The sequence below is a fragment of the Dreissena polymorpha genome, chromosome 3 (assembly GCF_020536995.1).
Source record: "Dreissena polymorpha isolate Duluth1 chromosome 3, UMN_Dpol_1.0, whole genome shotgun sequence".
NCBI lineage: Eukaryota > Metazoa > Mollusca > Bivalvia > Myida > Dreissenidae > Dreissena > Dreissena polymorpha.
The window spans coordinates 46,293,780-46,319,629 of NC_068357.1; the positions used below are offsets into that span (position 1 = coordinate 46,293,780).

Genomic DNA, 25,850 nt, shown 5'->3' on the forward strand with positions numbered 1-25,850 from the left:
AAATCCATGTTGAAGCAGCATTTCTGGTGTCATTTAACCCAACAAAAGGGCTTGCTTGCATGGAAAAAACAACACACTTGACTTCCTGACTCAACAAAAGTCATCGTCAGACATGAGCTTTAAGTCTTTTGTCACACAAGGACCTATGATTCCTCGGCTCGAGTTCCGTCTCGGACAGGCTCCGGAAAGTGTAAGTCTGGTCGGGTGCTCAATTCCGTGTAATCTGAGAAAACAAAAAAGGTTTTTTGTGCACATTTACCCATTACGGTGCCAACAAATGTAAGTGAGATACAATTAGAGTAAGCTTTCAATAGTCTGTGTTGCTTTATTTGCTGCAAATGGATAAGTCACCACGCCGGCATTACCTTGTCGGGCACACTGGCAAAGTTATCGCCACAAAATTTGGTTTCAGAGCTGCAGTAAATGTTCAACACCCAATTTTCCTACTTTTGGTGACAAAAGTGTGCCAGGATATCAAAGAAATCATTTAACAATATATTTAATTCAAAATAACGGCGTACTAACCAGCAAAGACACCGATCCTCTCGACACGATTGGGCGAGTGTTGAGGGCCGTCTCCGAATCAGTCATGCTGTACAGTTTTTGATGGCCTGTCACTTCAGCCGGACTTGGACGACAGTTCAGGCAGAGCTATAGACCCATTTCGACACCGCCTACAAATGCACACTTAGGTTTACGCATAATATTGAGGTCACTTAAAAACAGATTCTCTGGTGTTTTTCACGCTTGGTCTATCACAACAACATTCTTCCAGGAAAGAAAGCATAATATTACTATCATTGTTTGTGTTTTCAGCTGAATACTTGATTTTACTTGAACTCAGAAAGACATCCAAACAGGAAAAATAAGGCAAAGTAATGTTATTCTAAGTAGATCTGCCTGACGGGGTTGAAGGCGAAGGCAGATAGCAGTGTCGGTCCAAAATTGGCGGGCATTTTTAATGTAAAAGTCTCAAAAAGTAAACAATATTAATAAATACAGATGAAATAAAGACATGCATTAGGTTTACTATTGAGATTGATGCAAATTTATGTCAAAATTTCACCGAAAAACAATACCGAGTGTTTAAGTAGTTTTAGAATATGTCTCCGGAACATGTTTCGGTGTGATTTTCCAGTATTTACCCCCTTATGACCCCAAGTGCAAGAGCCCAATTGCAAACAGCCCTAATTTGGGTCAAAATGACATCTGGCAGTTATGTTTTGCAATACAGAGAGTTTTTGATGGTCAATTGTCGAAATTCTGGCAGACGACTAACTTGGTCGGCAGTTCTTAAAGGTTGCGCAGGCGCAATTAATTTCCTTCTATATTACATATAAAATAGTTGAAGTTCGATATCAATTTTTATTTTTTACCATGACCAAGCGTTTGAGCACTATATCATCAGACATCATTGGAAAGATAAATGCATAATCTTTTGAAAACAATGCATGTTATCAAATTCTATGTGTTGTAACTCAAAATATTTACCTTAGAATAGGCATACCAGTTTTGACAGATGTGGAGGCGGCCATTTTGGTCTCAAATAGTATGACCTACTTTCAAAGCCGGGAACCATCAACAGAAAAAGTAGAGCACAAAAATGGCTCTTTTTCTTATTGCTTACAAATATACATTCAAATTGATACCAAAACGTACCATTTGCAATCTATTTTAGAAATCCTAGGCAGCATGCACTGAACAATGTGTGCTAAGTATCAAGTTGACTGCATGTAACCCTTCAAACAGGAGTTCCGGTTTGGGGTTATGTGACCTATAGTGACAGTCTTAACCAAACACAACCTGGGTAAACATAACCCGTCTTAAATATATTGCCCGAATCTCGGATTTCTTTCGAATTTATTTGCTTTGATCTTTTTGATATCTTATTGTTATCTTTATCCTGACAAATAACAAACGCTTGTTCAAAAATTATTTGTTTTCAACATTATAGTTGGCATCTCTATTCTCGCGGTATTTCAATAACGACACCCTACTGTTTACTTGTCAGAATACGTGACGCATTTTCCATTCGCTCTCAGAAAGCAGTTTTACGTGTGATCATGAGCAATATTCTGGTAAGTTGTCGTTGTTATTCATCAGAAACACATTTATTCACACAATTTTAAGATATTCCGATTTAACTTTTTAGTCTTTTAGCTTTAGTTTTTAACGTATTTACACCTTGTCTGCTCGCACTTTACTGATGTCCCGAAAGGTTTCATATCACTTTAATAAGTTTAGGCCTTAAACCACAAAAATCTAATACCATTGGATTTTCGTATCATTTATCAAATTTTAAGATATTTGTTGGTTTTCCGTTTTTAGAAGCTGTTATGCCAAGGCAAGAGCTGGGCATCACACAAGCCATTCTATCGAGCAAACTGACAGTTTTGGTTTCCTGAAATCAACAAAGGAGGGATTCCTGAACTATTAAAATTTCCAAGCTATATGCACAGTTATTATCTGTGGTGATCTTATTTATTGGTTCTGTTGGTTTACTTGGATGGAACATGTGTAAACATTTATAGAACTTTCAAAAGTCTGTATCTGTCTATCTATAAACAAAAATCAGATATGGCATAATAAGATCAGATGTGCGAACTATGTCAAAGGGTTGTTAAATGAACAATTTGAACGCAATTATGCTGACGAAATATGAAGGTTCCCATGCAAATTTAGTCTGTATATTGACTAGTGTCTGCAAATATATGTCAAACTTGTAATACAAAACTTACCACAAGTATGAAAAAGCACTAAGTACATTTTGCGATCATTTTTAGTAAGATACTAGTAGTGTAATTCTAAACAGTAGCAAAAAGCTTGTTTAGTTAATGCATAATGCCATTAATATGATTTCCTTTCTATTGTGTATTTACTATTTAATAAATTGGTTGTTACTTGTTGCTCCATGATAAAAGTTTTATGCGTTAGTACAAAACCAGCATTGTTAATTTTGTAAAGGGTAATAAAATGTTACTGCATTGATTCCACAGTTTTTCAAAAGATAACATCACTTTGTAATATACGTAAATATTATTTTACTGTAGGTTGATGACAGTGTTTAAGTATTTCTTATTGTGTAACTATTATTTTATGTACAAATAAATGATGTGAAGTGTTTTGTATCTCCACACAATACCACATACATTTTTATATATGTACTGAATATATATATGACTGACATAAATAAGCCCATATGATTACTGATGATCTATGTTTTATTGTTTGTGTTATTTGAATGTTGAAATAAAAAAATATGGATGATATAACATTACGCATTATAATATTTGCATTCAAATTGTAACTACAGAGATACAAACTAAGTGTATGCACTTTAGACTGTAACTTAAGAATTGCTACAAAATGGCTAGCTTTTTAGTGGCGACAAAATTTAAACTATTCGACAATAGTTTGCGAAAGAAAATTAGAACCCTGCAAGATACCTGTATTTATCAAATATTTTTATTGCAAAACAAGTATGCCGTCATGCTGTTACACATAATTACACATTGATAATAAGAAAAAGACAATTAGCGGTGTTAACGTTTCCCAACAATAGATATTCATTCTGCTGATGATGTCCGTAGTACACGGACGAAATTCCAGGTATGGCTTTCAATACTTAGTGTGTGTAAACTGACAGTCTAAAACTTATCGGATTAAAAAAAAATCCTGTAAAATTTGTCAACTAAAATTGATTTGACACATCACATGATTTTGATTATGTTAAATCAGTGTTGAATTAAGACGTTTGATAAAACAAACTGTTTCCTGGGTAGGACCAGTACTTAGTGTCTTTAGGGTTATCTAAAGAATGCCCCCACTTAAGGGATCAATACAGAGACCCCTAAGTGACTAAGCCAGTAAGCAGACGCCCTATCCACTATACCGCAGCCACCGAACCAGCTTTAAATTCCGGCGGGTAGAAAACACAAAATTATAAGATGCTAGATCTTCAAGCATGTTACTTGTTTAAATATTGATTTTTATGCATTACTTTATTATTGAAACAATTATAATATTTTGAACACAATAATGTCTATATATTTATTAAAAATACATGGTTATCAATAAACTTAAAAAGCTTTTCCCGTAAATTAGGTAGCACCTGTAATCATAGTATTGCTTAAAATATCACGACTGTTAAATTACATTACTTGAGAAAAGTTGTTAAGTTTTCATATTTTCAGTATATTTGGTAATAAATTTTACTAGGTATCGGTACAAGTTAACTACCACTAAACGCCAGTAGATTGATCATAATCATCACGCGGTAAACCCACGAATGCAAATTGTGCATACGTATTGAATCGTATATAGTTTATCTATAAAATGATCAATATACTTGCGTTATTTATAGTGTGTATATCGTTTTGTCACATATTTTCGCGATGTACTTTCGATTGCACATCGCGAAATATTATTACCGAATATACTGATAATATCAACATTTTTTCAAGTAATGTTATATACCAGTCGTATTACTAAGGGTATAAAACGGCGAACAATAACTGTCTCGGCATGGACGTCGCCATCTTGACTATCACGTGATAACATCATCTGAATGCGTTAAGGGGTATTGCTGATTTTGTTTCCATCTAATAGATTTTGTCCAAAATTTATATTTAAGATATATATATACAAATACCATATGAAAAATGAAATAAAAGCATAGGGTCACCGGCCTTGTTTTTATTTTAATCACCATTATATAACATGTACTTTTTTAATAAAAATGAAAAATCTCTAAATGCGTAAAATAATTAATAACCTATACAATTGTCAACATGTAGATATTATATCAGCTAAGATACATCATATACCATTTAATTAAACCACACACTACCAATAAAATGGAGTACACAAGTTAAATTTTAAGAAATTTATTTTTTATAATTTTTATGTCACCCAAAAAAAACGTCATTTGTTTACTATTGTAACCACATAAATGGATTTTTTTTTTCTGTCTAATAGAATTCTGCGAAACTGCTCAAATATGTTCATCTACGTATGGTCGTCATAAAACACAAACAAAAAAGGGGGGTCACCGCACTTTTAACAGAGATTTTTTGTTTTAACTATCCCTACCGTCAACGTCAAATTTCATAAAATACAGAGGAAAAACCCAAGAAACGGTACATAGATTGTTAGGAATATGCATAAACATAAGAAATTGTTTACAATCTTAACTGGGATCACAGCAGCTAACCAAAAGACATTTGTAAACGACAATATTTAATCACAAACATAATACCATACAGTATCAAACTCGACCTTAATCATTAATAACTTGCATGTACTAACTACTTCACAGATTTCGGCATGTTTTGAAGTTTGTGATTAATTGCTTTAAATTGATAAATGTAAACAACAGGACTTAAGAGCTCCAGTATAAATCAAGAATGGAATAAAAGAAAGTAAAAAAAGTAATTTTAAAAGTTGACCCCACCTGGGATCGAACCATTGACAATTATATTTTGAACCAACTCGGTCATTTTTGATGATATTGATAACAAAACTATTGAGTTGTGATAATAGCATCATCGGTGTTGCTATAAATATATCCTCGGATAAATGAACTGCCGCAACACCCTAAATGAATGCAACATTTCATGGTATCGTGTTACACATAAAAGAAGCCGTAATAAATTGATTTACGTCATTGACACACATTTAAAGGGGCCGTCCAACAGATTGGTAAAATGACAAAATAAAAAAAAATTGTTTCAGATTCGCAAATTTTCGTTTTTGTTATGATATTTTTGAGGAAATGGTAATACTGGCCATTTACCATGCTCTTAAATATCCATTATATGCATCTTTTGACGATTTTAAAACCTGAAAATTATAATGCGTCTTGCGACGCGAAACGATTGAATAATTTGGAAAGCTCTGTTGTTGTAGTTATATTTTGGTAAACTACGAGGATTGCTTGTATAGGAAAAAAATACATCCGCTCTAAGTATGAGCATGGATGGTCGAGCGGTCCAGGCGGCAGACTTTTTACTCCAGGACTCCAGAGGTCAGCGGTTCGAGCCCTGTTGAGGGTTACTTTTTTTCCTTTAAAAAAAATGTATTCTTGTTTTTTTTTACTTAATATTTTTAGGTAAAATGTTGAAATTTATCAATATAAAGCATTTAATAACATGCTTCAATACATGCCAAAATCTGTTGGACGGCTCCTTTAAGGATATTTAAGGCAAAATGTTACAGTTTGACGCAAACAAACAAACAAACACACAAACAAACAAAGCAACAGACAGGGCAAAAACAATATGTCCCCCACTATAGTTATCGTAAAGAGTTATCGTAAAATGCTATAGCATGTCCCTATCTTATAAACTATAGTCTTTGTCAACCAATTATGCCACCGAAAGGTTTCATTGCTTATTCCTTTTTGCCATTTTCAACGTTTATATTTATCTTTTCTACACGTGTTGGTCTGTTTGTTTCCAGTCTAGACGTAATGCATTTCTGAAAAAAAGGAAACGATACATAAACATCCTTTTATTTTTCTTAATTGATTTTCTTTCAGTATGTTATATCACGATATATCATATAAACACAAATGCGCGCGCGAACACACGCACGCACGTAAGATGTAGTTATCCTCTGCACACACCAAAGATGACATGGGCATGAACTCCAAAATAATTAAGACATACTTATGGTTATTTAACTCTTTATTTGACGGACGGATGGAAGATGTGATTACCATATTGACCAGAAATACCGTAATAGTTGTATTTGTTACATTTGTTACATAAAGCAAAATTCGGCGCTCATCAAGGATGCTGTGTTTAGACTAAACGAATAAATTGTATTAGTTTGGCCTTAAATCCGATTAAGACATTAATCCTGGCTTATTACTTATTGAACTTGGTCCGTAGAAGGGGGATATAGGAGGTTTATATTACTGTGTATGATTCTCTTTAAACTTCAACACGACCATAACATTAAAACAAAACAACTAGCACAAATCATGCACATGCAAGGCCTCTTAACTAATACACGTTGTAAGTTTGATAACAAAAACACTCGATGGGCAAAGTGATTAAAATTGATTTATTTTCAAACCATTAAAATAGTATTTACACCGGATCATGTTCAATTTGAGTGTTATATTAGTGCAGATAAATTTATGTTAACAAATACAACTTGATCGGGATAACTTTTGAAGGTCCGTGATACTTTAACCAAACATTCAATTAATTTCCCAAAGCGAAAATAGTTATTTGCAAACAGCATAAAACCAGAAAAGCCCGAGAGTAACTCGCAGACTGTTCCGGTTTTATACTGTTTGCTGCTCATCAGTATCTGAGGGTTAAAAAAAGCCTTTAAAACTTGAATCTTGTAAGACAAGTCTTTGATTAAATTTAACTTTCTATGGACTACGATTGCGTCAAAATACGTATCTAAGTGGTTAAGGGTTAAGCGATAAATTACAACCATTCAAATCATGAGACTTCATTTAACCTCTGAATCAGTGCAGGTCGAACGTTAAGCCTCTGTGCTTAAAATACAAGCTTCTAAAATAATAATCGGATTTAAAATGACACTCTCATGTTTTCTGATAATCTTGTGCATAAAGGACATGGTTAGGTTTACCTTAATCTGACCTTTGGGACAACCGCTAATGCACTAATACCTCAATAAGTTTAATTTTACATTGTATGTAATCTTGCAGTGGACGGTGTATTCTTTGACACGTGTAGATCTCTGTGTTAACCCTTTGCATGCTGGGAAATTTGTCGTCTGCTAAAATGTCGTCTGCTAAATGTCTAAAATTTGCATTTTCTTCATTTTTTTTTCAAAGAATACTATCGGAATAGCAAACAGTTTGGATCCTGATAAGACGCCACGTTCTGTGGCGTCTCATTTGGATCCAAACTGTTTGCAAAGGCCTTTAAAATTCGGTTCCAGCGCTGAAAGAGTTAAGTATATTTAAAAGTTTTTTTTTTCTCCCGATCGCTAGGCGGACACCATATCCACTTCACCACGGCGATCTTCGAGTATAAGTATATTTTGAGGTTGACAAACTACAAATAATGGTATTGAAAAGTTAAGGTTGTGTTCAAATGTGTTCAATTACAGGCGCGATTTTAATCCGGTCCGAATCGTATATGCCAAAAAGATTTAGGATATGATAATATATTTGGTTTATATGATTTACGATTTAATATACATGTATGTTAATGCTTCTAGAAAACTATATTCGACTGACAACGATACGTCTGTTCGTTCAAATATGTGGGACATTAACGATCAATATTTCCAATATGTGTGATATTAACGGTCAATATTGCCAATATGTGTGATATTAACGCTCATTATTGACAATGTGACTCATTTAAAGGGGCCTTTTCACAGATTTTGGCATGTATTGAAGTTTGTCATTGAATGCTTTATATTGATAAATGTAACCATGGGATCTAAAAAGCTCAAGTAAAAAATCAAGACTAAAATTTAAAAGAAAAAGAAAAAAAGTAACCCTCAACATGGCTCGAACCACAGACCCCTGAATTCCTGGAGTAAAAAGTCTACCATTAAGACCACTCGGCCATCCGTGCTCATACAAATAAAGATGTATTTTATACCATATATAAGCAATCATCGTAGCTTCACAAAATATAACGACAACAATAGACCTCTACAAATTATTCAATCGTTACGCGTTGCAACGCTTTATAATTTTCAGGTTTTAAATCGTCAAAAGATGCATACAATTGCTATTTTAGAGCATGGTAAATGTTCAGTATTAATGTTTCCTCGAAAATTTCATAACTAAAACGAAAATTTGCGAATCTGAAACATTTTTTTTATTTTGTCAATTTACCAAAACGTGAAAAGGCTTTAAGACAATGTTGTCGTTCAGTCAAATACTAGGTGCATGATCACGTGACGTTGCGGTTTTCACATTTGAACGGTCATGGATGTAAACACACCGGTATGTGGTGCTTTTTAAATAACTTTTTTTTTTAGAATTTCGACTAGCGCATGAACGACAGTTTTATGCTGCTTATGGAGAAATACATCAGAATAATTTTATTTCATAAGACCGTGTTCTTGGCCAAAAATTCGATGTGTAACGCAACATATACACGGTTATGCTGCACGCAACATGAAATTTCGGCACCAATTTCAGACGTATTCAATGATTTATTCTTAAATCTTAAGATATCGGCACAAACTGCAATAACAGCTGTCGTTTTTGCGCTAAAGAATTTTGCAAATGCAATTCAATTAATTGAGATATTTGCAAAACATTTCGTTCTTAACGGTGTGTTTACATTCCGTTCAGCCCGTGTGTAAACCCCTGTGAACCCCGTTGATCCTACACCCTGTATACGGTAATGCTGTGTATGCATATCTAAGGCAGTCTTATGCCTGTGAGCTATACCTGGAGTCCAATGCTCATAAAGTACGGACGCGTGTCTCCGTCGTTCATCAGCGAGTCTTCACAGAAACAAATAAAAATGGTGTCAATCGTCATCTGAAACATGAAATGGTGTCCATATTGTGGTGTTTTAGTGATATGATAATTCTGTAACATACATAACAACGAACTTGAAAGACACCGGGTCTTAACAGTTTTCTACACACTGTGGTTGAGAGGCGTATTTTTTTCTGGACGTGATATACTTTTTATTGATTTCGTTAAGGGGATTTTTTGGTTACTAGTATTTGGTTTTGTGGTTATTTCCATAGGCGCTCGATGTCAATGTTTATATTTATTTTTTATTTTTTTATTATTATTATTTTGTTTTTAGTTACCCGTAGTTTATTATAATGCAAACACATACTAAATCAATAAAAATCTTCCGACAAAACGTCTGCTTAAAAAAAGTTTGACTGTGTACATAAAAATTGACAAGGTAAATCACTCGCCATTTTCTGAAGCAACGGAAGTGCATCAGTATGCATAATTAAATCGCTGTCATCCCGCTCGCTTATTGAAATCCGCGCGCAGGCCGGGGACCTCGATCTTTAAATATCAATAACAGTCATGTACATGCGTGTATGCCTATAGCCTTAAGAGACCTCCACAGACGATGTGATAAATTCCCGTAACTATTGTTTCACTCACTTAATGGGGTAATCAACAAAATATGTTGTAAATTGCATACACATGAATCATTCCTTACCCATTGTTTAACTGGATTTGGTCTGCCATGGTGGTTTCCAAAAAAAAAATCACCGATTCAAAATTCAAATCTGACGCCCGTAGTGTTTGTTGACTGTTATTGATATTTAAAGATCGAGGTTCCCGGCCTGCGCGCGGATTTCAATAAGCGAGCGGGGTGACAGCGATTTAATTATGCATAATGATGCACTTCCGTTGCTTCAGAAAATGGCGAGTGATTTACCTTGTCAATTTCTATGTGCATAGTCGAACCTTTTTTAAGCAGACGTTTTGTCGGAAGATTTTTATTGATTTAGTATGTGTTTGCATTATAATAAACTACCGGTAACTAAAAACAAAATAATAATAATAAAAAAAATAAATAAAAATATAAACATTGACATCGAGCGCCTATGGTTATTTCCACATCCTCTTATTCAAAATCACTTCAAATTTTAGCGCTAACAATGCATATATGCATCATTGTTTGATATGATTAAAGAATATCAGGGACCGCATCCCATTACACCCGTTCAACATAATAATCTTATTACCTAACTTACCTTTATCTCAAGTGCATTTCTGTAATTACATTTGAGCTACGCTCTAAGAAAACGGGACTGAATGCAGTCCGCAAAAGTTAATCATAAACGACACTTTCCGCTTTAATTGATTTTTTCGTTTAAAGGTAGGCTCTTCTTAGAGAAAATCCAGTTTAGGCGTAAAGTGTCGTCCCATATTAGTCTGCACAGGCTTATCTGGGATGACACTTTACGCACATGCGTTAAACCCCGTTTTTCCAAAGCGAGGCTCGTTCATTTCCTTCCAATGGTCTTTCAAGAAAATATAGCTCACAAGACGTGAGCTAACAAATACATCGTATTTAAATCTGTCGTCCGATATTTCATAATATTCACACCCTTCAATCGACTAACGCAACGTCTGTGGTACATCCATCGGCTGAGCTATTAGATACATGTCGGTTAGAAGCGGAGTGTATCTCCCTATTCTTTATATTTTACGTATTGAATTGAGCAGGTTTGAGTGTGTTCTTTGAGAGCCTATGTAAGAAGGACGTTGTGAACGTAATCCCTACCTTCCTAGCTGCTTACTTTTAAAGAAATCCGTGAGAATGTGGTCACAAATCAAACAAAATTCACCACTCTCTCAGTCAAACTCTAATTACACAGGATTTAGACCAAAAATAAATATGAACAACATTTTATTGAAATCTTTAATAATTTGTCTTTGGTTATTCCAAATTACAGCATCCCACATGAACACACAACATTTTTATCAACGTTTTAATTCGAGTGAGGTTAGAAAAACGGCTCAATACATCGGCCGTGGCTACTTATTAGATGGTCATGCCGACGGCTACGAAAATAAAATTATGCTCATGCCATCGGCTGAGGCAATGGAAAATGTCATGATGAGATGTGGACATTACTCCATGACCATATTCGATAGAACTATCAGATATTTTGATTACAAACACAGCGAACCACAGACGTTGCGTTAGTCGATTGAACGGTGTGAGATTTCACGGTCCTCACCTCATATACAGACATGAAGCAGCTCGCGATGAAGTACGCGAATATCGCCGTTAATAATACAGGGAGCCAAACAAAGTTGATGTTCTTCCGCACCTGTAAGTAAAATTGTCTATTTGCATACTGAGGTTCTGTGAAAATATTCATACATACATTAATCTGACATGTATTGGCACTTTTTTTAAATGTTTTGCCTTAGTAGAATAGTTGGAAATGACCAGAGTACATTTGTAACGAAGGAATACAAAATTACCTAATGCATGTGCGTAAAGGGTCGTTCCAGATTAGCCTGTGCAATTTACTAAGATTTTTACTAAGAGGAGACTTTCTTGAAACGAAAAATATCATAAAAGCGGAAAGTGGCGTCCCTAATTAGTGAACAACTATGAATTAAGTCATGTAAGAAGTGAAATAATTTCGCATTATCTCTATTTATTGGTCTCTAAAGAACTGTATCGGGTTCAGGAGCACGTGACTTCGTGGGGTTCACAATTGAGCTTTAATTGATGTAAACACGCAGGTGAGTGGTGCTTTTTCCTATTACTTTCTAAAACTATTTTTTCTTAAGAATTTCAACTTGTGTATTAAAGGCAGTTTTTATCCTGCTTATGGGAATGTGATTTACATAAGAATTGCTTTATTTTATAATTGTGCAACATTCCTCTACACGCTCATGCAGCACGCAACGTGAAATTTTGGCACCGATTTCAGACGTTTTACAGGATTTATTCTTCATTTTTAGTATATCGGCAAAACTGCAATACAAACTGTCTTGTATGCACTAAAGATTTTTGCAAATGTATTTCAATGACTTAAGCTATTTGTACAAGTAAAGTTCGTAACGGTGTGTTTACATTCTGTCCAGCCCGTGTGTAAACCCATGAAAACCCCGTTAATCATGAACCCTGTTTATGTCGTGCGCATGCGTGGAAATTACTCACAAAGGCTAACGCGTTCGTGGTTAAATTCCTTCGCATCAGAATTCAACGGCATTATTTATTGACACATATGCATCGGTAAATCGAAGTTAATTTAATAATAAAAAACGGCAAGCGTAAGAAAGACTTACCGATATAAACTCAATACCAGCAACAGTTACAATGGCAACTGTTGCCAGTTTGCCGAGAAAAAGTACAAAAACCCCGACGGAGTTAATGGCGGCGACTCGAAGAACGTTGTCAACAATCACGTGAAACGCTTGACGGGCCGCTTTGCAAAAACCGTAGCCGTGGATGGCTGAAACGAAACACATTAGCTGCAGTTCAGTATTAAATACATTATACATGAATGCTCTCTATATAGGCATTTAACAGCTTTTGTGCACGTTAGTTATGAGTGTTTTTTTTTGGAACCTACTGCCTTGGCGTGTGTCGGACTGTTTTGTCATTGGTCCCTTGTCATAAATGATGGGCCACGTGCTATGGGTTCGTGTCTCTCTTGCCGGTATAGCTGAAGTTTCAGTTGTTTTGAAGTTTTAGATACGAATGCATACTACTTATGAAAATTTAGGACAAGTCTGTTGGAAATCGTGTGTGACTATGCTTCAGTATTCAAATATGTATGAGAGGTGTATTAATATATGTCCAGTGATGTACGTACCTGACCTTTTACTGTTTAAACGTTAAGTCATTTGTACTTTTCAAATTCTATCAAAATAATTTACACCTAGCCTCGTTCTGGGACAACATGGCTATTAAGCATATGCATGTGCGTCACGTGTCGTCCCAGATAAGCCTGTGCAGTCCACACAGGCAAATGCCGGGACGACCCTTTCCGCCTAATTTCGTTAAGATTTTCGTTAAGAAGAGACATCATTTTAACAAAAAATTCTTTGGAAGCGGAAAGTGTCGTCTGTAGTTAGCCAGCGCGGACTGCACAGACTAAAATGGGACGACATTCAACGAACATGCATTTAGCCCAGTTTATCTAGACAGATGCTAATAGTCTTATAAAGTCTACCAGCAGCTCTCTCTGAAAGTCTACCATCAGCTCTCTCTGAAAGTCTACCAGCAGCTCTCTCTGAAAGTCTACCAGCAGCTCTCTCTGAGAGTCTTCCAGCAGCTCTCTCTGAAAGTCTACCAGCAGCTCTCTCTGAAAGTCTACCAGCAGCTCTCTCTGAAAGTCTACCAGCAGCTCTCTCTGAAAGTCTACCAGCAGCTCTCTCTGAAAGTCTACCAGCAACTCTCTCTGAAAGTCTACCAGCAGCTCTCTCTGAAAGTTTTTACCTATTTCTATGTAGGCGTTGTTACTCAAGAATTTCAAAAACTGTTCAAAGCACCACAGACAGCATTTCAGACACTTCAGCAGGAACAGGGCGATCGGATGCGTCTTCGATCGTAACCTGTTAAATAAATGCTCAATACAATAATTGAACTGTGCTGATATAAAGGGGCTTAATGCATGTGCGTAAAGTAAAATCTTATATAAGCCTGTGCACTCCACACAGGCTTATCAGGGACAACACTGTCCGCGTAAACTGTATATATGATAACAAGAGACTTCATTTAAACGAAAAATACTATAAAGCGGAGTGTCTTCCCTGATTGGCATGTGCGGACTGACAGGCTAATTTGGAAGAATCTTTACGCACATTCATCAATCCTCCTTTTTATAGCCCAAGCGGGATTCAGTTAAGATTTGGATGCTTGGTAAACATAATGTGTTGACATGAAATTAATGAAATCTTAAGTTTAATAAATATCAGAAATCAGAGAATCATTTCAAGCCTGATAATTGCAGTTTTCAGAGTTTGGTAGATATTTAAACGTCTCATATTTTCTCAAGTTTAGTTATCTTTATCGAGTTGCTGGTGATAATTTCCCATTCCATAACTCACGCCAATTCAAGGAAAAGTGTTACTAATACTATCTGGGGAGGGGGTGGGGGCTCAACGTAGTACCTATTTTCAATGAACGAAAGCACCATTCGTAATACAACCACAAAGGTGATGACCAACGATCCGAACGCTAGCGATCCAATATGATACCTGGAAGCAAAATACATAAAACTTTTTAAGTGTATACATGATTCGATCGATACAGTAGGAGACTTTATAGAAAAAACATTTACATACTTTATTCTCTGAAACCGCAAGGCTCAGAAGTGTTATATTTGTGTTACCATCTTTATATAATTGTTCTCTACAAGAGTTGGTCAAATCAGTTTCCGATTGCAAAAACAAGTCGCATTCAGGGTGGCATGATACATATTGGCTTTGTTAGCAAAATATCTTTAAACTGCATACTTGGTTTTCTTAATCAATCACGGATTTTGAACATGCACTTCACTTTATTTGAAAGAAATAGTAAAAAGCCTTCTCTTACATTAGTAAAATGCATAAACAAAATTGTTGTTATTTTTACGCATGTGTATGTATTATTGCTTTTTATTTCATGCTATCCAGTGGTTTATAGACAAATATCAGTGAGGTAAGACTGATATTTTCATTGTTTGAAACAGTGAAAATTATCAGTGAAAATTATCGATAACTTTCACTGTTTATTGTGAAATATCGTCATTATCCCAGCTAAATTTTTTAGTTAAACTCCTTAACAATGTTACTATATTAACTGTGACAAAAGCGTAAAATAAAATGAAAGTTTGTTTGATTCGGTGGAATATCGATTTCAATTCACGCGTGATCATAGAAAATATATTTTTCTATGATCACTCGTGAATTAAAATCGATAATCCACCGAATCCAACAAATATCCTCTATATTATTATTTTGACGAAAAGCTGTATATGCTTAAGTCGTAACTAATCCATTTTGTTTTGTTCTGTTTAAAACATGTCTTCTCTCAGTCCATATTTAAAACATTTCTCAGACGTGAGATCTTGTGCCATAGTGGTCATATTGTTATAATAAAGACTGATAAAAGAATAACATACCGTATGATGTTTCCTATAGATCGCAAGACTGGAAAACCGAGTTGGTCTTTATTCCTAAAATATGAAACCATTATAAAATATGGAACGTTTCTTAGAAATTTAATTCGAATTTGCATGTGTATGTCATATCGACTTAATTTGATGTATAGTTAACCTAAACATCTGAGAAATGTGCCTGAAAAAGAAGTTGGTTGGCATTTTTTAAACATGGCTTCTTTTTATGTTTTTTGGTATCTACATACCGTCTGCTAAAAATGTAGAGGGGATGTCACCTTCTCAGGTGCTTGACATCCTTTTGATTGGGTCAAAGGTCAATGGGTACAGTTTTCAGTTGTTTAGGAGTTGAAATACATCTCATTGTGATGTTTTACAAAAATTGAAAAGTTTAAGGCAGTAATATTGTCTGAAAATAGAACTGCTTGGATCTAATTAAAATTTTATCTATTCTAGTGTTCACTTATATAGGTCAAAAGGTCATTTAGTGCACTTTTATGCCAAAATAAACATGACAACTGGCATTGAAAATCAACAGAATATAATATTATGTTCAAAAAGTATTTTAAAAATATAAACGAGACTCATTTGTGTATTTCAGTATCTTATTACATTGTTATTAAGTGTAAATTCTTCACCCTGTTTAAACTGCTGATCTAATCCCTGGTAAATTACTAGATAAATTCGACAAAGAGAAAAGTGAAGTGAAGAGCTTTCCTATCTTGAATTCCTACCTACATTTGGTTGACATCCTTATAAAGTTCATTAAAGCCCAAAGAATAGGCGATTGGCTGTTGCATACTGAAGCCTTTTCTGAGATGCTACCGTGGCTAATGGTATGCGACCACACAACCTATGCCCGTTTGGGTTCTGTATGTCTAGCAGACATAAAAGCCTTAGAATATGCAGCATCTGAAGTGTTCAAAGAGTTTATTGAAGGTCACTTTGTAGTCAGGCTGAAGGAAAAGCATTCAACGGAGTACCTGTCGACCAAGCTACTGAGTGGATAAACAGAATGTGTAAAACGACAGGGGTTATTATTGGAATAACAAGACAGGACCAGGCAAGAGATAGGGTTTGTTTTACGTGGTCAGTAAGATCTGAGGTTTCCAATAGTACCATGACATTGTTCAATTGAAATGATGATGACGAATATATAAGAATATTCAAGAATAGAGCAGATTGAACTCGTTCGAGAGTTTCTTCCGAGGAAGAGTGCATCAAGAAAATGATGCAGCTCTTTGGTTCATATGACATAATCTGAGTGCATGAAGAGGAGAACAGACTTTTCTCAATAGCATCTAAGGACGTTGCAACTAATGATATCACAGAATATTTATCAAACTGTTAAAGTCGAGGTAAAACTTTACTCAATGAATTATAATAATAAATAATTGAACCAATCATAATCATAATTATGAACCAATCATAATTTAAACTGTGTTTTTATCAATATATGTTATCATTTATAAAGATCTCATTAAAACAGCACCTACATGAGTGTTTTTTATTCATTTTATTTCAAATAAATGGTTACCAAATATGTATTACAAGCATTGTACTACTGTTTTCACTGAAAACGTCTATTTTAATTTATAATGATATGTTTTATGGAATAAAATATAGAAATTGTCATGAACAAATGCTTAATATGGCCAACTATTCAACTTCAGGTATGTTTTTGGTTTTGGCGGCCATCCTTGACACCATTTTGTTTCCATGGCATTTCCAACACTTATGGAAAAAATAATACCAATTACAATAAAATTCAGACTTAGACATTCATTTGATATATAAAACTTGGTGTTGGCTTTCATGAACTACACTGGCCCCATGTTAAGGGTCTCATTTGCTACTCTATTAGCAAAGAAAAGGCTGAAAGAGCAGACTGTTGAATCTTATGCAAACAGTCAAAAGGTACAGCCAGAAGGAACATTTTGGAGTTCACGCATTTACAGGATGCGACACCACGTCTGCTCTAAATGGAATAAGTAAGAAAACCGCCAGGGTGAAGTTTATAGCACAACCTGATACGTTGGAGAGTGTTGGTAGAGATGGTGATGCTCTAGCAGTTTCTAAATTTCTATGTGTGCTGTATGGCTGCTGTCACGACCACCCACCAAACATTGACACATGAAGGTATCGGTTATTTTTGAAAGCAAGGAAGAGTTTGGATTTGTTACTCCCTACAAATGATGCGCTTGCACTTCACATTAAAAGGGCAAAGTATCAGGCAAAGATAAGGCTAAATGCCACATATAACGATTTTCAGCCTGATGATCCTCTTGATACTGGCGCATGGAAACTTGAAGAAAATTCATTGAAATCGGTATGAATGAGGAGACCAATGGTCACTGCAGCATGTGTCCAGTAAGTATCATGTGGCTGTCAAACTAAGTTGAGTACAGAACGATGTAAGTGCTATCGATCTGACCAAGGATGCTTGTTTGAATGCGCATGTGAAGCGAATGGCTGTTTAAACCCTAGATATTTATTGTAAACGATAAAAGATAAGGAGATACATATACTGCCATAGTAATTCGTGTTTTGGAACAAGACTGTGAATTTATGTAACGTGCGTGTATGTTAAATAAATTATCACACAAGACCGACATTATCTTCAGCATGATGATACAGTAACTCATAATAGTGCATTGAAGTCAGGTGAACATTTGTTTTATATTATAAAAGGTACTTCAAGATTTTGAAATATATTACTAAATAGATCACTGTTTTTGGTAAAATAACTTATGTTTTACATTATTCATATTCATATCTTTTACAATTAGTACTACTTTGGTGAAGTAAAAATAACTTATCTTGATGAATATGACATTATAGAACGTACAGTATTAAGAACTTCATTAGAGTATACTATTTTAGCTGAAATCCTTTATATAAAATAGTATTTAGCATAATATAATGTAACGTAGATCATAAATGTTTACTTATAACTATACTTATATCATTTTTATAGTCTCGTAATTGTATCGATATGATAATGCAGAAATCATTTTGGTTCTTATTATAAAAAATTGTAATATTATAAAACGCAATAAGTATTAAAAGTCTAAAAACAAAACATTGTTTTCTTTTAAGTTAGGTGATGTTATTTACATAGTTGGGAAAATTCACTTAAGATACAGCAGAGAAATACTCTTTTCATCATCAAAGTATTCATCTCACATTGAAAAGTTACTTACAAATATACACTACATGGATCTTTGGTTGGTTTCAACATACACTGCCATTTATCTTCCATACGGGTTATAAAAGTGCACTTGCAGACCTGTGGCCTTCTTATTAAAGCCAAAATCAGTTAAAAAATGAGATAACCCTTCAAGTATCAAATATAAGTCAGTTCAGGAGTAAAATCAGTCAAAGTATCTGATATTTCACATTTTGGCAAAGTTACCTCAATTTTCAAAGCTAAATGCACTCATTGACCTTTCGACCTAATTACAGGGTCGTCAAGCATCCCGGAGGGTTACATCCCCTCCAGATTTTTTAAAACATGTATTTGCAATCATTATACCATAAAAAGAAGCCATGCCTAAGAAATGCAATCATATGTTAGATTTCAGGAATTAATAAATACAGTATTCTTAGACGTCAAATTAGTGTTGTAAATCAATCATACATGTCCTGACCATCTGTATATAAATGCATTAAGTTTCTAGTTTCGTGTGACAAAAAATAATTTATAATGTGTGTACACTTATCAAAGAAGCTTTTGTTAACAGAAAAACAATTCTTAATAGTATGTTCAATAAACGTCAGTACCGCCTTGATAGAACCTACGTGTGTTTACCATCGATTTTATTTATTTGTATTTGTGATCTGTAATGGCTATTATATATTATATAATTTAATCTTGTTATGCCTAGTTACGTAACAGAGAATAATTCGTGTATTTAAGCATTTTGAAGATGTACATTTGGGCCGTGCTATGTGAAAAGGGGTGTTAATGCATGTGCGTAAAGTGTCGTTCCAGATTAGCTTGTTCAGTCCGCACAGGCTCATCAGGGAAGAGACTTTCCGCCTAAACTGGATTTTTGCTAAGAAGAGACTTTCGTTAAACAAAGAAAATGTCATAAAAGCGGAATGTGTCGTCCTTAATTAGCCTATCTGGGACGACACTTTCACCACATCCAATTTAACCCCTTTATCACAGAGCAATGCCCTCGAGTATACGTCTGAATAATATATGTCTGTCTGTTTGTCGTGTCTTACCTCGTAAAATACCAGATTGAAACAGCTCCGGCTATGGTTAAATTATGACAAGCAATTATGAACTGAGTCACCCAGACGATTCCGAAGATGTGGTACCACTTTAAAACCTAAAACATTACGATGAATATGTACATGTGTTGTAAGATGAATATGTACATGTGTTGTAAAACATGCATTTTGAGTTACGCGAAAATCGATCAAAGAGAAAATTTACACAAAGTAATACTGTTTATTTCACGTTTTTTTTCAGGAATAATTATCAATAATTTGAAACGCAGGTGACATTTACACCATAGAACCACTTATTAACCGTTGTGGGGTTATTAAATACAAGAAATACTGTAAACACGGTGACTTTTGCAATAGCAAATAAAAAAACTTCACAAACTTGAGAAAAAAAAACTAAAAAATATTCAATGTGAAATCATATGTCAATTTTTAACAAATATAAATAACTTGACAATTTTTTAAGTTTGAATACCATGTAATCACCTTAAGAATTTCGTCTGCTTTCATGTCAACAAATCCGGTAGTGTTCTCAACGGTTGGTGTACCTAACATCGGGTAAATATAACATCTCATGCTTTTTTCTATATTTTTATAATATTTCATGTAAAAATGGTAATCTATATTAGAGCGGGAAGTATGCATACGCAAGACAAACATTAATTCATGCGCGGTAATATTCCTTACTGTTAACTCATTAGCGCCATGCATGTCAGAACGCATTATAATAATGTCAATAATTGCATATAATTAATTGATTCCCAACTTATTATTGACGGTAGAAAATTATTGAAATCGGCATGGGTGTAAGAACAGAATAATCATTGATAACTCACCGGATGTTTCAATACATAGAAAAATGTAAACCAATCCTCCAAAAAAGATTCCAAGGAATATCAAAGTCTGAAAAATAATACACCAGAATTAACATGAAACCCCAAAATGCATACGTAAAATGTCGATTAAACAGCAGCTTCGACTTTCTGGTTAAGCAAATCTCTATAAGATTTGTAACTCTTAAAACAACATGTCTTCGATAAAGAATTGTGAACCAGAGATCTGTACTTAACAATTCTGAATGACAGAACACAAATGGTACGCATGATTGATTCATTTTGTGCACAGGCAGCATGTTCAGTGCCGGAGAAGCACCGTGAGGCACACAGTCTACAAGAACGCCAGTGTCCAGACGATGTCACTCGTTTAAATTAGCGTACTAGTGCCAAGGCTGGCGAGACATTATATGTGACAATTGTTATAAATATAAAATTTCATCATAAAACCGCATTGTCAATGCGACATTTTATTTATTACACTACATTAGAAAAACACATTTATATGGGGAAAAAACGTTTTGGTCCCTTAAAAGTCGCGGGACCCCTAAGCAAAATGATTGTCTGAAGTTTATGATACTGACAAACGTTTGAATTGACGTGTAAAGCAAAATGTTTGTCTGAAGTTTATGATACTGACAAACGTTTGAATTGACGTGTAAAGCAAAATGTTTGTCTGAAGTTTATGATACTGACAAACGTTTGAATTGACGTGTAAAGCAAAATGTTCGTCTGAAGTTTATGATACTGACAAACGTTTGAAATGACTTGTAAAGCAAAAAGTTTTTGTGTAGCTTATGGTACTGACAAACGTTTGAAATGACGTGTCAAGCAAAATGCATTTCTGAAGCCCATGATTCTGACGAACGTTTGAAATGACATGTACGGCAAAATGTTAGTCTAAATATAATTATAATCACGCTCAAATGAAATGACTGGTAAAGCTTTTTTTCTGAAGCACATGATACTATCGATCGATTGAACTGGCATGGATAGCAAAATATTTTTATTACGCCAAAGATATTCACGATGTAAAGCAAACTTTTAGTTTGAGGCAAAAGATATTCACGATCGATTGAAATGACTAGTCAAAAAGAATGTTTATCAGAAGCCAATTGTACTAACTGTGGATTGAATTGAAATGCAAAGTCAGTGTATGGCTGAAGCCTATAACACAATCAATTAAAATAACAAAGCAAAATGTTTTTCTGAAGCCAATCATACTCACGATCGATTGAACTGGCATGGATAGCAAATATTAATTGAAATGACATGTTAAGCCCAATGGTCGTCTGAAGCCAAAGGTACTCACGATCGTTTGAAATGTCCGACGCCAAAGATAAGCACGATCGATTGAAGTGACATGTAAATCAATGAGCCTTGCTGTAGGAAAATGGGGCTTCATTCTTTTGCGTAAAGTGTCGCCTTATATTAGCATGTACAGTCCGCACAGGTTTATAACGAACAACACTTCCGCTAATATGCTATTTTTCTTTTAGAGAAAGTATTTTCTTGGCAAAAATTCAGCTTATGCGGAAAGTGTCGTCGTCCCTGATTAGCCTCTTACTGGGACGATACTTTCCGCATATGCATTAAAGGGACCGTCAACCGAAAATGACGAAAAAATATTTTTTGTTAAATATATTACTTAAAAAAAGATACGTTTTCATAAAATTTTATATTTTCGGTAATTAAATTGTACTGGGTATGTGTACCAAGTAACTACCAGTTAAGTATAAATAACGCAAGTAGATTGATCTTCATCGTCACGTGGTAAACCCAGAAATGCAAATTGTGCATGCGTAGTGATACTAGTGAATTGTATATTTTTATATCTAAAGTGATCAATCTACTTTCGATTTCACATCGCGAAATTTTATTACAAAATATACTGAAAATATAAACATTTTTCAAGTAATGTAATATACCAGTCGTGATAGTTTAATCAATATAAAATAATAATTGTAAAAAAAGCTATTTTAGAAGAAAAAAATCTCGTCATTCGAGGTTGACGGTCCCTTTAAGCCCAGTTTCCCAGAGCACGACTCATGTGTTGTCTGAAGGCAATGATACTCACGATGAATGGGAATACCAGCAGACTGGGCATACATCGTGTGGCTTTACCAGCCTGTCGGAAGAGCTCCACCACCTGACAACGTAAACCAGTCAAGACAAATGACAAGTGTTATTAATCTCCTATTGACATATGACAGTTTAAAAGTATCATACCGTAATGTGGATCATATATGAAGCGATGTATGTGCTCGAAATACAAATATCGAAGTACGGAAGCCAAAGGACAAAGAAAAGTGTGCAGCTGTAATACTTACGAGCTTAATATGTTTACGAACGGCCAACAGGACGAGTATAACTAAAACCTGAAAACAAGCATTATACATTTAATGACAGTTAAATATTGACGTTCCAGATGCTTCGCATATGAAAAAAAGCACTGCCTATGCATTTTGGTTTTACCAAAAAAACTGATCGCTTACATGCCATAAGTCAATTATTGAAAACTAAACGCAGAAGCGTCGCATTTTTTCCCAGTGTGTCGAACTCCAAAAAACATTGATGTTTTATATACAATTGCTGTATTGATACATTGATCAATGTTCTTCTTAACCCATTAATGCCTAGCGTCCTGAAAAAAGGACATTGCAAACAGCGTAGACCCAGATGAGACGCCGCATAATGCGGCGTCTCATCTGGGTCTGCGCTGTTTGCTTAAAAAAATTTCTGTTAGAAATATTCTAAATATAGAAATAAATATACTAGACATCCCTAATTTTGGAAATAAATTGATCCAACTTAGAAGGATGGGAGAGTCCACTGGGCATAAATGGGTTAAATCAATCAAGTTGAAGTTCAAATGACCGTTGAGGGTTGACTGACACAAGTTATAAACAATCAAGGTGAAAAACTAAACTTTTGACGACAACTACAGACCCTTGCCATTCCATTAATCTATATAGGACATACTGGTGGGTACTTAAGTGTTAAGGTCGTGGGCTGATTAACCCCCGCGTCTTCCAATCTTTGCAATATTGAAGTGATATATTATGAAACAGCAGGCATAGTACTAACCGTTATTCCTGTTACTGCACATGAAGCTATCAACCAGTCTCTCTCACGTCGATCGATCTCCGGGGTTCGATCCACGGGATCCGTTAAATGCCGTGCTACTTTGGCGCTGTGGTAGTGGTACCTGAAAACGCGCATACTTAAAGGGACTTTTTCACAGATTTGCGCATGTATTAAAGTTTGTCATTAAATGCTTTATATTGATAAATGTACACATTGGATCTAAAAGGCTCCATTAAAAAAAGAGAAAGAAAAAAAGGCAACCCTCAACTTGGCTCGAACAACTGACCCATGTAGTAAATGTCTAACGCTTAGACCATTCGGCCATCCGTGCTCATACAATGAATGATGTATTTTATACTTTATATCAGCAAACTTTGCGAATCTAAAACAATGTTGTTGTTTTTATTTTGTCAATTAACCAAAACGAGAAAAGGTGCTTTTAAAACTAAATCTTAATAAAATAGTCAAAGACGATTCGAATAGACATTTATGGTGCTATTTAATAACATGCTTATTGCGTTTCGTGTTTACCTCAGTGGTGATATGTATTTAGGTTAGAAACAGTTTGTACCGCAATAATTTTCATTAATCTCAATTAGAAAAAAACATTTGTTAATTATAGACAATTATTTGCTTAATAGTAATATCTTTATAGATCGATTTAGTTGTCCCTCGATAGATTTTGATATACGTAAACGAAGAGAATTCTTCCGATGATGACGAAGAGGACAATAAAAAGCAAAGAACGGCAAAACAATAATATGAGTTGGATGCGTTTTTGGCACTGAAATGTAAACCCATTATAAAGCAGCCCAACGCTTGGTTAGCAAGAATCTAGTGGTCAAATGTCAAGTCCTAACTAAATCCTTCGTTACTTGAACCCCCATCCTTAGTAGATGATAAACAATAAACTGCAGCAGACCAAAGTTGGCACGAGTCAGCTGAGGCAAAAGGCAGCAGATAGTAATAAAGTGATTAGACATTTTGTGTTGAACCAAAACACTGAGTGGCAGACGATCTGGTGTGATAAGATTTTCCTGAAACTATGCCTCTATTCCTTTACCACTCAGATACGCTTTCAGGCCCTTTTATTGTCCCTAAAATCAAAATTAAAATATAGATTTTCTGAAAAGATGTAAGTTGTAAAGCCTTCATTTCAAACCATACTATTCTGATGAGCAGCTAACAGCATAAATCCTGGACAGACTGCGAGTATTTCGCATGCTGTTCTGGTTTAATGCCGGTTGCATATGGCCAGTTTTACGTTGCATCTGTCCGAGGAAGGGTTAAGTCCCTATCTTACCAGCACATGGCCGTGGCCGCCAGTCCGCCCATCACCATGACGACAACCATCAGCCAGATGATAATAGACGCCATAAACTGCAGGAGCAGCGTCAACACCAACGCAACGGCTACAAAACAAACCCGATCAAAGACATTTTTAATCACTTTTAACGAGCAAAATAAATTAAAAATAAAATACGGAAGTCACATAGCATAAAGTGCATCAAATTGAAAGTCGCTGTGTATATCTGTGGTCAAAACTATTTTAAAAGAATAATAAGTGTTATTAGCAAGATGTTAGGCGTAAATTGCTTACAAGAGGCTTAAAAACAACCCATTTTAATTGCCTTTTATGAAAAGCTAAAACACTCTTAACGTGCATCATGATTGTATCTTTAATCTGTCGTCAATCAATTATTTAAATACCTTTTCAAGTTTATTGCATACACTGTTTATAAAGTATACAAGATTTAGTATCGTACATCTCGCTAGTTTTTCATGCATATATTCGATTATATAATTTATGCGAACTGTCCCTGTGTCTATTGAATAAATAAAGAAAATATTCGTCACATGTTTGTGAAATTCGCGTCAAAAGTGATGAAAAAAAAACAACTTTAAAGCGGAAAGTGTCGTCCATGATTAGCCTGCGCGGACCGCCCAGGCAAAATTGACGACAGTTTACGCAAATGCAACAAACCCTGTTTTCACAGAGCGAGGCACCAATGCATACCAACTGCTAGTCCGCAGAGCAGCGACATTTCAAACCAAGAATTCTGGATGTCGTTGGTCCCTTTCTGTAACACAGCAAAGCTGACTTGTGAATGATGGCACAGACCAATT

General features: G+C 35.0%; 1 protein-coding gene across 1 annotated transcript in view; it reads right to left on the bottom strand.

The window, feature by feature from the left end:
* Nucleotides 1–3,449: 3,449 nt before the first annotated feature.
* The window catches only part of LOC127873995 (choline transporter-like protein 1), a 33,342-nt gene continuing 10,941 nt past the window's right edge, over nt 3,450–25,850 (bottom strand). Inside the window, exons 6-20 of the mRNA XM_052418096.1 lie at nt 25,741–25,804; nt 25,027–25,135; nt 23,724–23,844; nt 22,967–23,014; nt 22,714–22,785; nt 20,640–20,706; nt 20,290–20,351; nt 19,798–19,904; nt 15,571–15,624; nt 14,579–14,665; nt 13,905–14,020; nt 12,749–12,915; nt 11,683–11,775; nt 9,404–9,496; nt 3,450–6,477 (exon numbers count right to left, since the gene is read on the bottom strand). Of these exons, the coding sequence (XP_052274056.1) occupies nt 6,391–6,477; nt 9,404–9,496; nt 11,683–11,775; nt 12,749–12,915; nt 13,905–14,020; nt 14,579–14,665; nt 15,571–15,624; nt 19,798–19,904; nt 20,290–20,351; nt 20,640–20,706; nt 22,714–22,785; nt 22,967–23,014; nt 23,724–23,844; nt 25,027–25,135; nt 25,741–25,804 (1,347 nt within the window). The 3' untranslated portion in view covers nt 3,450–6,390. The remainder of the gene's footprint in view (nt 6,478–9,403; nt 9,497–11,682; nt 11,776–12,748; nt 12,916–13,904; nt 14,021–14,578; nt 14,666–15,570; nt 15,625–19,797; nt 19,905–20,289; nt 20,352–20,639; nt 20,707–22,713; nt 22,786–22,966; nt 23,015–23,723; nt 23,845–25,026; nt 25,136–25,740; nt 25,805–25,850) is intronic.